Source organism: Bactrocera tryoni, unplaced genomic scaffold (assembly GCF_016617805.1).
Source record: "Bactrocera tryoni isolate S06 unplaced genomic scaffold, CSIRO_BtryS06_freeze2 scaffold_7, whole genome shotgun sequence".
Lineage (NCBI taxonomy): Eukaryota > Metazoa > Arthropoda > Insecta > Diptera > Tephritidae > Bactrocera > Bactrocera tryoni.
In genome coordinates, this window is record NW_024396366.1 from 22,019,763 (window position 1) to 22,035,254 (window position 15,492).

The window sequence follows — 15,492 nt, forward strand, 5'->3', positions numbered from 1 at the left end:
TAGCACAAACTTTTGCTTTTTCCAGGGTTCAGGGAATATTCGGACCGATATTCTCAGTCCGCCAGTAAACTGCTACTTTAAGTTTGCTTTCGGAAGCCTTGGGCATTGAGTTTTGATAGGCTTTTGTTATATAAGGCATTTTGGGCTTGACAATTTTCCTTGCAATTTTGTGGGACTTACTAGATGGGTTCTGATTGTCTATTGCGGAGATTTAGTTTCGAAATGTTCCATTTTCGTGTTTCAATATTTTTCATGTGCTGATTAACGTTTGTTCCGGTGTCGATCGTGAAATAAATGTACTGATGATCGCAACCAGTATAATCTTTTAGGACTTTCCATATCTTTGTTGAGCCTGCCATGCGTTCTGATGATAGGGTAATGTCTGGTGTAGCTTCCTCGCATCACATTGTCTAAACATGGTTGCTCTTCTAAACGTGGTTGCGACTTGTGGGCAACATCGCATACAAGAAACTGGTGATAATCAAACTATCAAGTGAATATACACATACATATGTATATTAGTTCATTTCAACAATACTCAATGAGGATTATACCACTGTAAGATATATACAAATACAGTTAAATTAATTATAAAACATATGCGTTTTTGAAAGTTTTGATCAGAATATGCGCATGTTTATAGCATTACAGTCGCCAAATTTCATAGAATCTTATATGCGTTTGCAAAGTTATCGGCATTTTTGAATTCTACCTATATAAAACAAACAGTTAGTTAGCAGTGCGTTATTGTCAATAATATACACATAAGTACATATGTATTTAGAGATTCGAAAGGAAAAACTGCAATTTGTGTGTAAATTCTTCGTAGATATTAAAGTAAAAATAAACATATTTAAAATATGAAAACTGGCTAGATATCATGGTCGAGTGACATGCAAAAAGCAATGGAATTTCTTTAAAAAATTTAGAAATCGCATTGCATTCGCAAGCGAACACATAAGCAAGCATATACATATGTATCTTTCTGGGAATCGGTTTTTTGTTCGGATGAGTTCAAATATTCTATTTTTAGAATTAAATAAAAGGTAACGAAAACCTGGTACGGCCGTTGAAGCAAGAAATCTTTCTTCAACTGTGGGGGCGTTCAACTGTGGCAGCAAGTGGAACAAATTTGATAACCTAAATATTTTAAAACGACAAATAAAGCAAAACACGAGGAAAGTAGAAAATTTCCCATACAAAATCTTGAAGAAGTTCTGAAAAGTCGATTGTGTTTTCTTTGATGAGCGGAGACCTTTTCTGTTTTAGTTAATTGTTTTTGAAACTTTGAACTTTGTGGTTGTATTCACTAAATTATTTGAAAAAATATGTTTCCTTAAAAAACTCATTCAATAATACAAAACAAATTTATAGTCTTATTTGGTGAAAGATTTATTTTAGTTTCAAAGAATTTATACCTAGTTATGAAACCAATAATTAATTACTAAATTACTTACGATTCGTCCAGCATTATTATTATGCAGGTTAATTTTTGATTGTACATCTCCAGCCTTCTCACGGCAATCCAAGAATAACTTAGAAAATTCAACTCCAAAGTCCATATTATGAGAACATCCTCCCCATTTCCAACGGCTGGTAATTTTTGCTCTTTCGTACTTCTTCTCCTCTTCAGGTGTTAGTATTTGGTTTGTTTCTAAGTATTGGAGAAATAGTTTCTTCTCCTTATCAAGGCTTCTTCTCAGATTTCTATTAAGCGTTTTCCGATTAATTGAAGGATCACAACCGCATGACACCAGACGTCCTTGACTGCAAGCACGAGCAACATTATGCGCTACACCGGCAGCGGAAATGGCAAACACAAACGCACTTTCCCTGTAACCTGTGAAAATAAACTTTTGAAAAGTCTGAAAATGTTTATTGTTTATATGTATATATATACGCTTACTTAAATTGGGTCGGCTTTAGTATACCGTCCCAGGATTTCGGGAATAAAATGGGAATTGATAAACAATAAAAAATATATAAAAAATTTAAGCGGCCTGAAGGCCGCTCACGCAAAAAGAAGTTCTACGCGAAAAAAATTTGATACACCCCGGTGTTGGTCCGACCAGGGTTATTTTTTTTGAAGCGCGTCCGAAGGTCGCCCACGCAAAAAGGAGTTCTACGCGAAAAGAATTTGATACACCCCGGTGTTGGACCAGTAAGGATTATTCTTTTTGAAGCGCGGCCGAAGGTCACCCACGCAAAAGGAGTTCCACGCGAAAAGAATTTGATACACCCCGGTGTTGGACCAGTAAGGATTATTCTTTTTGAAGCGCGGCCGAAGGCCTCCCACGCAAAAGGGAGTTCTACGCGAAAAAAATTTGATACACCCCGGTGTTGGGCCGACCAGGGTTTTTGTTTTGAAGCGCGGCCGAAGGCCGCTCACGCAAAAAGAAGTTCTACGCGAAAAAAATTTGATACACCCCGGTGTTGGTCCGACCAGGGTTATTTTTTTTTTGAAGCGCGGCCGAAGGTCGCCCACGCAAAAAGGAGTTCAACGCGAAAAAAAATTGATACACCCCGGTGTTGGACCGGCCAGGATTATTTGGTTATATATGTAGGTTGTTGATTCTCGTATTTGGGGTATAATCTGTTAACTTTATTACAAATGATGTCGATAAGGTAACACTGATTATTTGACAGTTTGTAATTCATTTGTTATTCTTAAATAATCATAATTCAACAATAATTTAAATGTATATTAAAAGCTATTTTTGCACTATATTATATAAAATAAATGTGTACAAATGAATAAGTGAAGTGTTAGTGGATATAAAAGTGAAAAATATAAGTGCAAAATTAATTTTATATATCGAAAATGTGTAATTAAAATATTGCAAATTTTCAACTTTAAACGCGAATATCTCGAAGACTATAAACTAAGCTTCCTGCGGCTATAATTATATGTATCCTTGATCAGGATAATCTTCTCTATCCGACCATATCCTTTTTATTCTTGAAATCCTGGGACGGTTTACTAAATTCTTCCCCATAAATTTAGTAAAAGGATCTAGAAAACAAGTAAGAAAGGGATAAGTTCGGGTGCAGCCGAACATTTTATACTCTTCCAACTTGCCAGAATCAAAGCCTGGAAAATACCTTAAGATGTAAAATAAGAACCATACGATCGGAATCTAAACAATGTTATATATATGTACATACATACATATACTCTATATAACTCATACACTGGCAGACGAGTTTGGTACAAGATTTCTTAGAAAAACAGAAATAATTATACTTAGTACAATATACTTACATAAAATCATCAATCAAATGGAGTATAGTCAGCCGGATATTCGAATATCCTGATATTAGTTACATGGGAGGTAGATTAAGTTTTCGCTTTTTCTCAAAATTTTTTGCCAACTGGTGCTTCTTGCTACTGTGATAGCTTTATGTATTGTTTTAGTGCTTCGTTATGACCCTTTATGGGATTTCGGCTAATGGCAGTGCGCGTGGCAGTAGTCCGATTGCGCCTATCTACGACCTTGTATTTTTATAGTACTCTTACGAACCTACTACAGAGTATTATAGTTTTGTTCACCTGACGGTTGTACGTATCACCTAAAACTAATCAGGATATCTATCTATAGGGTTATATATATATATATATATAAGTGATCAGGGTGACAAGAAAAGTTTATATACAGTTGACTGTCCGTCTGTCCGTTCGTTCGTGTAACTTGAGCAAAAATTGAGATATCTTAATGAAACTTGGTATGTAGGTTCCTTAGTACAAAGCCAAATTCGCGTTCGTAGATGATGTAATCGGACCACTGCCACGCCCACAAATCTCTGTAGCAAGTAAAACAAATGGGAAATTTTTTTTAAAAAGTGGGTGTGGCCCCGCCCTCTAATAAGTTTAATGTATGATCCATTCCATCAATTGGCGACATGGTTTTGTACCCGTGGTCTCCGATTTTGACCAAACTTTAGAATATCATAATATCGACCAGAAGAAGAATATCGTTTAACTTTTTAGTGGTCAAAGTTGCTCCACTGTTTTTTCGCGCGCAATTCAAATTCCGATTAAACAAAAAAATTACTATTTCTTTTATTTTTTAACGACCTGAAAACTGAGTAAAACAAATTTTGAAGTTATCCAATTTTATGTAAAAAAATCCCAGTTTTCTGATAAAAATTTTGCTTTTGCTATGTACATTCATATGTTGCATATTAAAGAGCAAACAATAACAAATATTCAACACTTGCACAATGCACGAATAAAAGTGATAGGGAGTATATACAAGACTGTCCATTTCGCTCTGAACGCCATCTGCACGTATCTCATTGCACTAAACAGCTTATAAAGTAGCGGTATAATTTAAAGCACCGAATGAAGACATAAAATGATATCAATATAAACTAACATCATATTTTTATGAATGCTGAAATACTGATTAATTCATTAATTATATTCTAAGGAAACAATTTACAAATTTGCCTCCTTCACACAACCTTCTAAGCGAACAGACTGCGACAACTTTGCATTCTTTTGCAGTTCATGGGCTCAGAGTCCCATACTTTTGAACACTGATTCTTATGTAAAATTGATCGAGAAATCGAATGGAAAAGTCAATTGAAAAAAAAAAGTAGGTCGAAAAGTGCAAAAATAATTTTTTTTTTGGAAAAAAATGTTTTTTTTTAGATTTTGAAAATTTTTTTGGATTTTGAAAATATTTTTATCAGAAAGTTGAGATTTTTTGACATAAAATTGGATAACTTCAAAATTTTTGAAGTGAAACTTCTTAGGCGACTTCGGAAAAGGTTGCGTAAAACGTTTAACGCTTCAGTGGAGGGGAAAAGCGTTGAACGATTAACGCAACTCGGAAGGAGGAGAGCAACAGAGAAAGATAGAGTGCGAGAGAGAGAGAGAGAATGAGAGTAAAGCAGAGAACTTAGAGCATATAGAAGGTGCAGGTTCGACAGCGAACATTTGTTAGATTTGTAGTAAGGAATTCACCTCACTACCACAGAATTCACGCTGTGAAATGTTAACATTTCTAATAGTTTTCCCCATACTCAAACAGAGAATATGAAAAGAAATAAATATATGTATTTTCGGCATATGATGACGTGGCATGTATGCCCAAGCAGAGAATATGAAGAGACATATGTATGTAAATATATGTATGTATGCATCAGAGAACTGCAAAACTCACTTTTTCCTTGAATCAGCTCATACGCAAAAGTTTCTATTCAAGTCAAGTATTGTTGCCGAATCGCTCATTCGCGTAAGAATTTGGTACACAACTTATATTTTAGTATGTATTTGTCATCCCGTCGATATGGAGCAAGAAGATATTTTAGAAAAAATACGTACAAACGCCTACACATTGTCAGCCCGATATAAGGGAAGGAGCCATGTTTGGAATATATTATATGAAATTATTAAAGAGGATGGCACTATTTGGAATGGATTTACATATATACTGCCAATCCTGTAACAATATTTTAAAATATTTGCCAAAAAATTCTTCAAATTTAAACAGACATATGTATGTAAGTGCTGCAAATTGCTTAAGGAGACGGCGCTTTTCTTCAAGCACAGTGAGTTTATTCATATGTGTTGAGTTTGCTCATACCCATTGAGTTTGCTCATAGGCGTTGAGTTTGCTCTTTTGTGTTTTTGTTTTCATTCAACACGATCATTGTTGAGCCGAATGAGCGAACGCTTGAGTAGAGCTGTTTCAACACGAGCGTGAATAAACTCAGCAAGCAAACGAATTTACCGCAATTGAGCTGAATTTAGCTCAGTAGCGAAAACAATCACGAATGCCATTTTGAGCGCTTGAGCCGAATGTGCTGATAGTTCGGGTATTGATCGTGCATGATCATTTTGCGCTCAACGGAAGCCGTTCTCTGGTATGCATGCCTATGATTACACTTCCAACGAATGTAAAGAATTTCGTTTTGCTTGTTTAATTTTTTGCTTTCAACCAGGGAATCGCTTGTATGTATGTGCAATGTATGCATATACATATGTATGTATGTATGTATGTATGCTTTTGCGTTTTGCCCTCAGCAATTCAATATTGACATGTAAACATAATTATGATATGAGTATAATTTTGTATGAATGCACGTATAGTAATATTTTTAGTCAATTTGGACTTTTACATAATATATGTAGCGATTACCATCTCTACAAATTGTAATAGATCCACTTATTAACTATTTCTAATATTGTAACTACTTAACTACTTTCATCTGGTAATACTGTATTCAGCAAACCAAAATACTTAATCCCGTTACAATATTGATCACCTCATATTAGCTTCTTTAATTCGTCCTATTCCTTTTGATCATCGGACGAGATCACACGTGTTCTATCGCACGCAACATAAAACATTTATATTCATATTCAAAATATATTTGTAAGTCGGATTTACTTGTAAGTAAATAAATATAATAAAATTAAGTAGCTGGTTAAATAGTGTTTTACTTATTAACACCTTAACCGTCTGACCGCATTGGTGACCCTGACGACCGAAATTCATGCAATATGCCGACGTTAAAATTACATTGGCGACGCTCACAACATACTTGACGTCCTACGCCCGGCGTACAAGCCAAAAATCGACGTGATTTATGGACTAACTGCTACATTGGGAACACGTTATTCCGATGTGCGTACCATAACCTCTACATAAGTGAGCCACAATCGTCAAAGTAAATCTCGATAAAGGAGTTGCACGCACAAACTCAACCATATCACACCACGCGGCTAAAGCGATAGAACACTAAGCCTGTCACATCACTCCAGTACCAACTGGGTACAAAGATGACCAACATAAAGCAGTCACCATCGGAAGACAATTCCGAAGACAGGAAACCGCTACAACCAACAACTAACATCATTCGACCTATACAGTTTCACCTTGAGAAGCCATCGCTGTGGATCGCCCAAATCGAAGCACAGTTTAGGATTCTGGGTGTGGTAAGAGATCTTGACAAATTTTACCATGCGGTTTCCATCCTCGACACGCGTCATGCGGCAGAAGTGGAAGACATCATAGTTGATCCTCCAACATCAGCACCTTTCACTGCACTCAAAATGGCACTAATTAGCCGTTTTTCTAAGTCGAAAGAAGTGAAGATACAACAACTTCTCGAAGCTACAACAACTTCTCCTGCGTCATCTTAAAGCCCTAGTTCAGGCGTTGACCAAGATGTACTTAAGGCTAAATGGTTGTCCGCTTTACCGAAAGACACTCGCGCCATGTTAGCATTGCAAACAAATAAACGCTGGAAAATTTAGGAGCTAGTACAGACAGACTCCACGAAATCATACAAGGTATGCAAGTTTCATCAATATCAAAAAATACCAACAACACTAATGATGCAGACTTCGCACAACAAATATCAGACTTAACCAAACACTTAGCAGCACTATTTGCCGTTATTAATAAACGGGAATCCAGATCAAATACACGACAGCATAACAAGCCGAGGTCACGTAACCAGTCCCAACAACATAGGCTGAGCTCTAAAGGGTTTTGTTACTACCACTCGAAATACGATAAAAACGTCATTCGGTGCAAACCAGGTTGCACATTTTCGGGAAATGCTGTAGAGAATCTCTAATGACGGATAGTGATTCTCTGCAAAATTCTCACCGTCTGTACATTAGAGATGGAGCCTCTGGTACCCAATATCTGGTAGACACAGGTTCCGATTTATTCGGTTTTCTCAAAAGTTCGGTCGAAAGTACAACACCAACATTTGGTCATACGCTACAAGCAGCAAACGGATCCATCATCCAAACATACGGAAAAACAGTTATTGTCTCTTAATCTAGGTCTTCGCCGTGTATTTTTTGTGGCAATTTATCATCGCCGACGTCACGAAACCAATCATCGGGGTTGACTTCTTGAGTCACATTGACTTATTAGTCGACCTCAAGCGAAGATGTCTACTCGTCGGACGTACTGCATTAACATCACCCGCTTAATTGCTCCAATAACGAATACAATTTCCATCCGATCAATTAAAGAAGATACAATATACCACAAACTACTACGAAATTTTCCCCAGATTACAAATACAGACAGCGTAACAAGAGGAAATAAACACAACACTTTTCACCACATACGTACTTCAAACGGACAAAAGCACGCCGCTTACCACCGGATAAACTACAAGCTGCATGTCACGAGTTTGATGACATGATCAAACTGGGAATCGCTCGACCTTCGAACAGTCCATGGTCATCGCTTCTGCACATAACAGCGAAAAGCACTTGAGGATGGCGACCATGTGGAGACTACCGCAGTCTAAATGCTCGCACAAATCCAGACAAATACCCCGTAAGCTGCCTTGAGGACTTTACCGCAACATTACATGGTAACAAAATTTTTTCAACTATAGATTTGGTTCGTGCATTTAACCAAATCCCGGTCGCACCAGAAGACATTTCTAAAACGGCCATTATAACGCCTTTTGGACTATTTGAAATTCCTTATATGACCTTTGGTCTAAGAAACGCAGCTGAAACGTTTCAAAGGTTCATCGATGAAGTAACACGAGATCTTCCATTCTTAATCGTATATATCGACGATATCCTGGTAGCTTCAGTCAATAAGCGCGAATATTTGCAATATCTTGAAATTTTTCAATTCCTTTGGAAAATGGTACAGCAGATACGGTAGCACGAGCACTACTCGCCCACTGGATCGCTCGGTACGGTGCACCAAAACGAATAACATCCGATCAAGGACGACAATTTGAGTCAAAACTTTTTAACTCACTGTCGCAGATCCTTGGCATCAAACATCTGAGGACTTCCCTATATCATCCGCTATCAAATGGCTTAGTCGAACGTTTTCATCGCCAACTCAAATCTACACTCTTCGAGAAACTTGACTAGACGCTTTACCGGTTGTACTACTTGACCATCGAACAGCATGGAAAGAAAACATGGGCACAACGCCAGCTGAACTCGATTATGGAGAACCAATACGTTTGCCAGGAGAATTCATTGCTCCTTCAAACAATCAAACAACCACTGCCGAACTATTACAGAATTTGAAACAACATTTCAAAAATCTAGCACCAGCAGAAACGTCAAGACACGGAAAGAGATCAATTTTTTATTTTAAAGACCTAAACCCTTGTTCTCATGTTTTGGTAGGATCGTAAAGAAATTTCATTCTCCACACCCTACTAAGGACCGTTCAAAGTTATTGCTCGTCACGACAAATATTTCGTCATAGACTACCGAGGCAACGTAATCTCTATTTCAGTGGATAGACTTAAACCAGTATACGTTAGAATTCTTCACATCGGCCGAGAAAACTCATCATACTATTTTTGTTTTTGGTTTAGTAATAAGAACGCCTATATTCCAAATTAATGTTTAAAAATTAAATTTCTTCTTAAAAACTTTAATTTTTTTTAAGAAGGAGAGTATTGAAGCGATTAGCATCTCGCCAAATTGTAATAGATCCACTTATTAACTATTTCTAATATTGTAACTACTTAACTACTTTCATCTGGTAACACTGTATTCAGCAAAAAAAAAATATTTAATCCCGTTACAATATTAAACCCCTTATATTAGCTTCTCTAATTCGTCCTATTCCTTTTGATCATCGGACGAGATCACACGTGTTCTATCGCACGCAATATAAAACATTTACTTTATTCATATTCAAAATATATTTGTAAGTCGGATTTACTTGTAAGTAAATCTACACTAATATTATAAAGAGGCAAGATTTGTACCTATTTTTGTATGTTTGTATGTTTGTAATGAATAGGCTCAAAAAGTACTAGGCCGATTTAAAAAATTCTTTCACCAGTAGAATGCTACATTCTTCCAATTTGACAGAGGCCACATTTCATTTTGAAAAAAATTAGGGATACTTGGTAAAATTTGAACAATGTAACCGAAGGTGTAGAAAAATGAGTCTTAAAATGTCTTTCGTCGAATGCGCTGCCGAAACTATTAGCGATAGAACAAAATAATGTACAACAATATTGAAGAACATCATAATATCTACAAGAAACTGCTCAGTAGCATATAGATAGTATGTCCAATTATTGTAGTTATGTCACTACAACAACTTTTTTTCATTTTAAACATTAATGAAAATGCTAACCAAATTCAAACCATGCTATTTATGTGTTTATATTAATCCTTATCCACATAAATTATTTTATGGTCAAGACCATTTAACTACCTATAAAATAGTTTTTAAATAATTAAAATTGGACTTTCCATTCAAAAGATATCACGGATTAAAAAATTCAAACAGTAAACAAAACCGCCATAGCGCCGTGGCCGTTGTTTGCGATGCAGTCTGAAAAGCGCGCCGGGCCAGAGAATGTAAAGTATAGAGAAGGTGCAAATCGAATTCTATATGATGTTCGATTTGGCGGCTAACAGAGCCGATAGAATCAAAGTAAGGAATTCGCCGTTGTAGCTGCTATTTAGCAGAATTGAGCACGTGCAGTGGCAAAAATATTTGTATGTACATTAGGCATATAACAAATTTTGACGAAAAATTTGGCATACCACCACGTGGTGGCAAATATTGTACAAGTAATGAATATCACTTTTTTAGGTGATTTCGGTTCAAAAACGTTCCGCGCAAAAATGGATTTCTAAAAAAAGTCAAAATTTTTAAAAATTTATTTTAATATCTTTATTTTTACATATTGGTCAATTGTTACATGAAATAAGTTTTAAGTTTAAAGTATGTGATGATTTACACAATGGTAAAATGTCTTGCACAATTTTAATTGCACGCTCTGTGCAGATGTTACTTCGCTGAACTTCCTTAATAGCTGATGGTTTATTTACCCAATGTCTGAGAAAACATTAATTTGCTTTTTTGAAGCCGGCCAATGATTTCTGTAGTGTGGCGAAATTATTTTTGTTGAAAGTATGATCGGAAAACCAGATTACGCTCCAAGCACCGCACACAAACTTACAAATAGGATATAATTGCAAACGATATTCAGGAATAAGTATAAAGGCTAAAAGTGCCAAAATAGCTCTAGAATTCCAACGGGCATTACTGAGTGCTGGTATTGCTTTAAATTGTATGTAGGGAAAACGTTCATTTTTCTCGAAGTATTTAAAAGATTCGACCAATTCATATAAGTATTGCATGTCATTTCGCCATTTCATGCTTTTAAATATGTAACTACGCTCTCGTCTCGTCAGATGTAAAGACATTGTCGCGCGCACAGCTGTGTTATTATTATATTGAATCAGAATTTTCTGAAGAAATATTAGTTTGGGGTGGGTGTGGCACTTCCCTTAGGTCCATTAAAAGGCGTTTGGAATAATAGGAAGATTATAAGTTAAATAAATATCTATTATTATGAAGAAAAACGTGTACAGTGTACAAAACTTTTTTTGTTTTTTTCAGCAGTTCTGATAAAAAAGTAATTTCGTTTTGCGCGGAAACTTTTTTGCGATTTCTCAAAAAAAAAAATAATGGAGTTCATACTTTTTTATTATCTATTTGACTATGGTATGCCGTTTTTCATATTTGCAAAAATTGTAAAAAGTTATATGCCAAATGTACATATGTAAAACGACTGAATTCATGCCAGAATAAATAAAGAGAAATGCTTTGAAGAAAAATATACATACAAAGCATTCTCTGAGTCACATATGATTGATTATTTTGTATTATATGGACCATTCTTTTCTGGATGGTAAAAATTTTAGTTATTTTTACAAAATCGGGAAAAATTGGGAAACGTTATTTTAATTTTATTTTTCTTTAATTTAATTTTTTAATTTTTAAATAAATTAATATTTCAAATAAATTATACTTATTTCGACCGTTAAAAAGTGAAGAAGAAAATTGATGACCTTCAAGAAATATGCATATTCGCTTTATTTTGTTATCATTTCCATATTTGTACCAATAGAATTTCTATGACACATGCATATGTACATACATATGTATATTATTTCTTTGGCACATTTGTCTGTATGTTTACGAAAGCAAATGCGAGCCATATGCATACATACATATGTACATACATTCATAATAACAAGTGTCGCACGCTTCTTTCGCATCTGCGTTGTCACGGTCAACCAATGGCCGAAACTTGCGTTTTGTCAAAGAGTCAAGTGCTGAACACATTGAGCACGACAGACTGCAAGAGACATCTATCAAATATTAAAATACACACGTTCTTAGGGACACAGCTATGTAGTTATGCAGATGCCTCAATACCTGTGTCCCTAAGAACGTGTGTATTCTAATCTGTCGCGCTCATTGGTTCAGAACTTGTGTCATGATAGAAAATCCAAGCTGTGCCGAAAAAAATAAACTAATGGCCGCTCATTGACCGCTTTCCTTGCCGCTGTAACAGCTTCGCCTACAAACTAGCGTAAATATGTATGCATATGTATGAGCTTGCATACATATTGACGGAGATTTTTCTCCACTTCTTCTTCTTTTCTGACTTCTTTCTGTGAAGAAGCATCAGAAAGTTGTTCAATTTATGGTTTTTAGCTTTTGCCATCGTCACGAAAAGGCGCTTGTAGGCAAAGGTATGCTCGGAGGGATGTTACGGCGTCTGTTTTTATGAATGAAGCGAGTTCGCTTGTAGAATTTGCGCCTGCGTTTATGAATGACATCGTTTTTGTTGTAAAATGTATTGCATTTGGGCTTCGCCAATTCGGCTGCCAAATTGACGTTTGATGCTTCTGCTATTTGAGCAATTGTTGTTTTTGTGGAACAATGCTTCAATTTTTTGTTGGTGACATATTCACATGTGTACGCATATGTATGTATGCATGCTTGTGCATTATTTGTTCGGAAGTGTAAACAAATACATATATGTATGTACATACATACATTAGAGTGATTCAAAAAAAATTTTTTTTTTTGCGTTTGGTACTCGGAAAAATAGGTTCCTAGACACCTCTAAGAAAGCCCCTCCAAACATGAGCTTTTAATTGTAACGGGAAGGTCCTCTTACATACAGTTTTCTATTTTTTCTTATTATCAGATAGAAAAATGTATATCTCGCTTCAAACTACTTGAAAAAATATCTTGTTGCTTAGATTTTGTAGGAAATTGAATGCTCTACAAAAAAGGTCTGACGTGATATTTTCGTAAACCCAAACGTTTAAGAGATATTAACAGTTAATGTTTGATTATTTTTGGGAAATTTTTTTATTTCTTATGAATTTAATAACTCAATGAAAAAAATTATTATGAATCACAATAAATAAGTCGATAGTTCGATGGTTGGCATCGACCTAAGAAAAGAATGCTTTTCTCATGGACAACTACATATGTATATGTTGCCCTTTCTCGAGTGGGATCTCTTGAAAATCAATATATTTTGTTGCCATCTACAAATACCACTGCAAACGTAGTTTACATTGAAGCTTTAAGATAAAAACTGACAAATATAAAAGTGAACAAGTAAGGAAGGGCTAAGTTCGGGTGTCACCGAACATTTTATACTCTCGCATGGTAAAGTGATAATCGAGATTTCATTATCCGTCATTTACATATTTTTCAAATACCGTATTTGTGTAAAGTTTTATTCCGCTATCATCATTGGTTCCTAATGTTTATAGCTCGTATTATACAAAGAAAGGCATCAGATGGAATTCAAAATAGCTTTATATTGGAAGAAGGCGTGGTTGTGAACCGATTTCAGCCATATTTCGTACATGTCATCAGGGTGTTAAGAAAACATTATATACCGAATTTCATTGAAATCGGTCTAGTAGCTCCTTGAGATATGCTTCTTGGTCCATAAGTGGGCGGCGCCACGCCCATGTTTCAATTTTTACCAAAAGCCTGGAGGCAGCTTCCTTCTGCCACTTCTTCCGTAAATTTAGTGTTTCTGACGTTTTTGTTAGTCGGTTAACGCACTTTTAGTGATTTTGAACATAACCTTTGTATGGGAGGTGGGCGTGGTTATTATCCGATTTCTTCCATTTTTGAACTGTATATGGAAATACCTGAAGAAAACGACTCTGTCAGAGTTTGGTTGACATAGCTATAATAGTTTCCGAGATATGTACAAAAAACTTAGTAGGGGGCGGGGCCACGCCCACTTTTCCAAAAAAATTACTTCCAAATATGTCCCTCCCTAATGCGATCCTTTGTGCCAAATTTCACTTTAATATCTTTATTTATGGCTTAGTTATGACACTTTATAGGTTTTCGGTTTCCGCCATTTTGTGGGCGTGGCAGTGGGCCGATTTTGCCCATCTTCGAACTTAACCTTCTTATGGAGCCAAGGAATACGTGTACCAGTTTCATCATGATATCTCAATTTTTACTCAAGTTACAGCTTGCACGGACGGACGGACAGACGGACAGACGGACGGGACGGACGGACAGACGGACGGACAGACAGACATCCGGATTTCGACTCTACTCGTCGCCCTGATCACTTTGGTATATATAACCCTATATCTGACTCTTTTAGTTTTAGGACTTACAAACAACCGTTATGTGAACAAAACTATAATACTCTCGTTAGCAACATTGTTGCGAGAGTATAAAAATGTAAATCTACCTTAATATTACATCTTTAAATATCGTAAAAGTAAACCTGTAAAATAAAAAATACTAAAAATGTAAATTATTTAGTAATAATAAGAATGAAAATGATTAATGACAAACCCTTTTTTAATAATAAATAAAAAACAAAAAAAAACACAACAAACATGTAACACCAAAATAAAAAGCACAAAACCACAAAAACAAACAAAAAAATAATAATTTTGTAAGGAAAATACTAAATAATGATAGGCAAGTTTCTATCGACACAAACAAAAATTTCTTTGAAACACCTAGATGTATAAGTAGATACATTTTTAGTTGAAAGTTGTCAACGTTTAAGTTAGACTGTATATATTTTTTTCGACTCTGCTTTTATTCTAATTACTTAAAAAAACATAGTAAAAATGTATATAATATCCTATGAAAATATTACTTATTTAAGTGCCCGCCACTTAAACCATCAAATAAATTGAACATAAATAGAATTACATACAAATATAACTGTGGGATTTTTTTTAATACAAATAAAAATATTTGTGAAAAAGAGGTTTTTATATCCAAATTTCCAAAAATAAATAATTGTCTACCCCGTGCGAAGCCGGGACGGGCTGCTAGTAAATATAATAAAATTAAGTAGCTGGTTAAATAGTGTTTTACTTATTAACACCTTAACCGCCACATATGCTATACTAATAAATATTTTTGTATTATATTTCTTACTAATAGAAATTATATTTATCAAAATATATATACATATATATGTATACTAGGCCGGGTCGATTTGTGGGGAGGCAAAAAAACCGCCCATTGCTCTATGAAAATCATATTCTAGGGATCAAAATAAGAAACTTTGCCGAAGGAACCAAACCTCTGAAACGAATTCTGATGTCCCCCAATTTGGGTCGAACTTTTGGGTAGGGGCAAATTTTGAAATAGAATTGAAATTACCATTTCATTCTTATTACCTCTGAAAGCGAGGAGA

At 35.4% G+C, this 15,492-nt stretch overlaps 1 protein-coding gene across 1 annotated transcript in view; it reads right to left on the reverse strand.

The window, feature by feature from the left end:
* LOC120781853 (protein Wnt-10a) overlaps window positions 1-5,595 on the reverse strand; it is a 79,814-nt gene extending 74,219 nt beyond the window's left edge. The window contains exons 1-2 of the mRNA XM_040114071.1: window positions 5,592-5,595; window positions 1,458-1,840 (exon numbers count right to left, since the gene is read on the reverse strand). Coding sequence (XP_039970005.1) covers window positions 1,458-1,840; window positions 5,592-5,595 — 387 coding nt within the window. The remainder of the gene's footprint in view (window positions 1-1,457; window positions 1,841-5,591) is intronic.
* Between the last annotated feature and the right edge of the window lie 9,897 nt (window positions 5,596-15,492).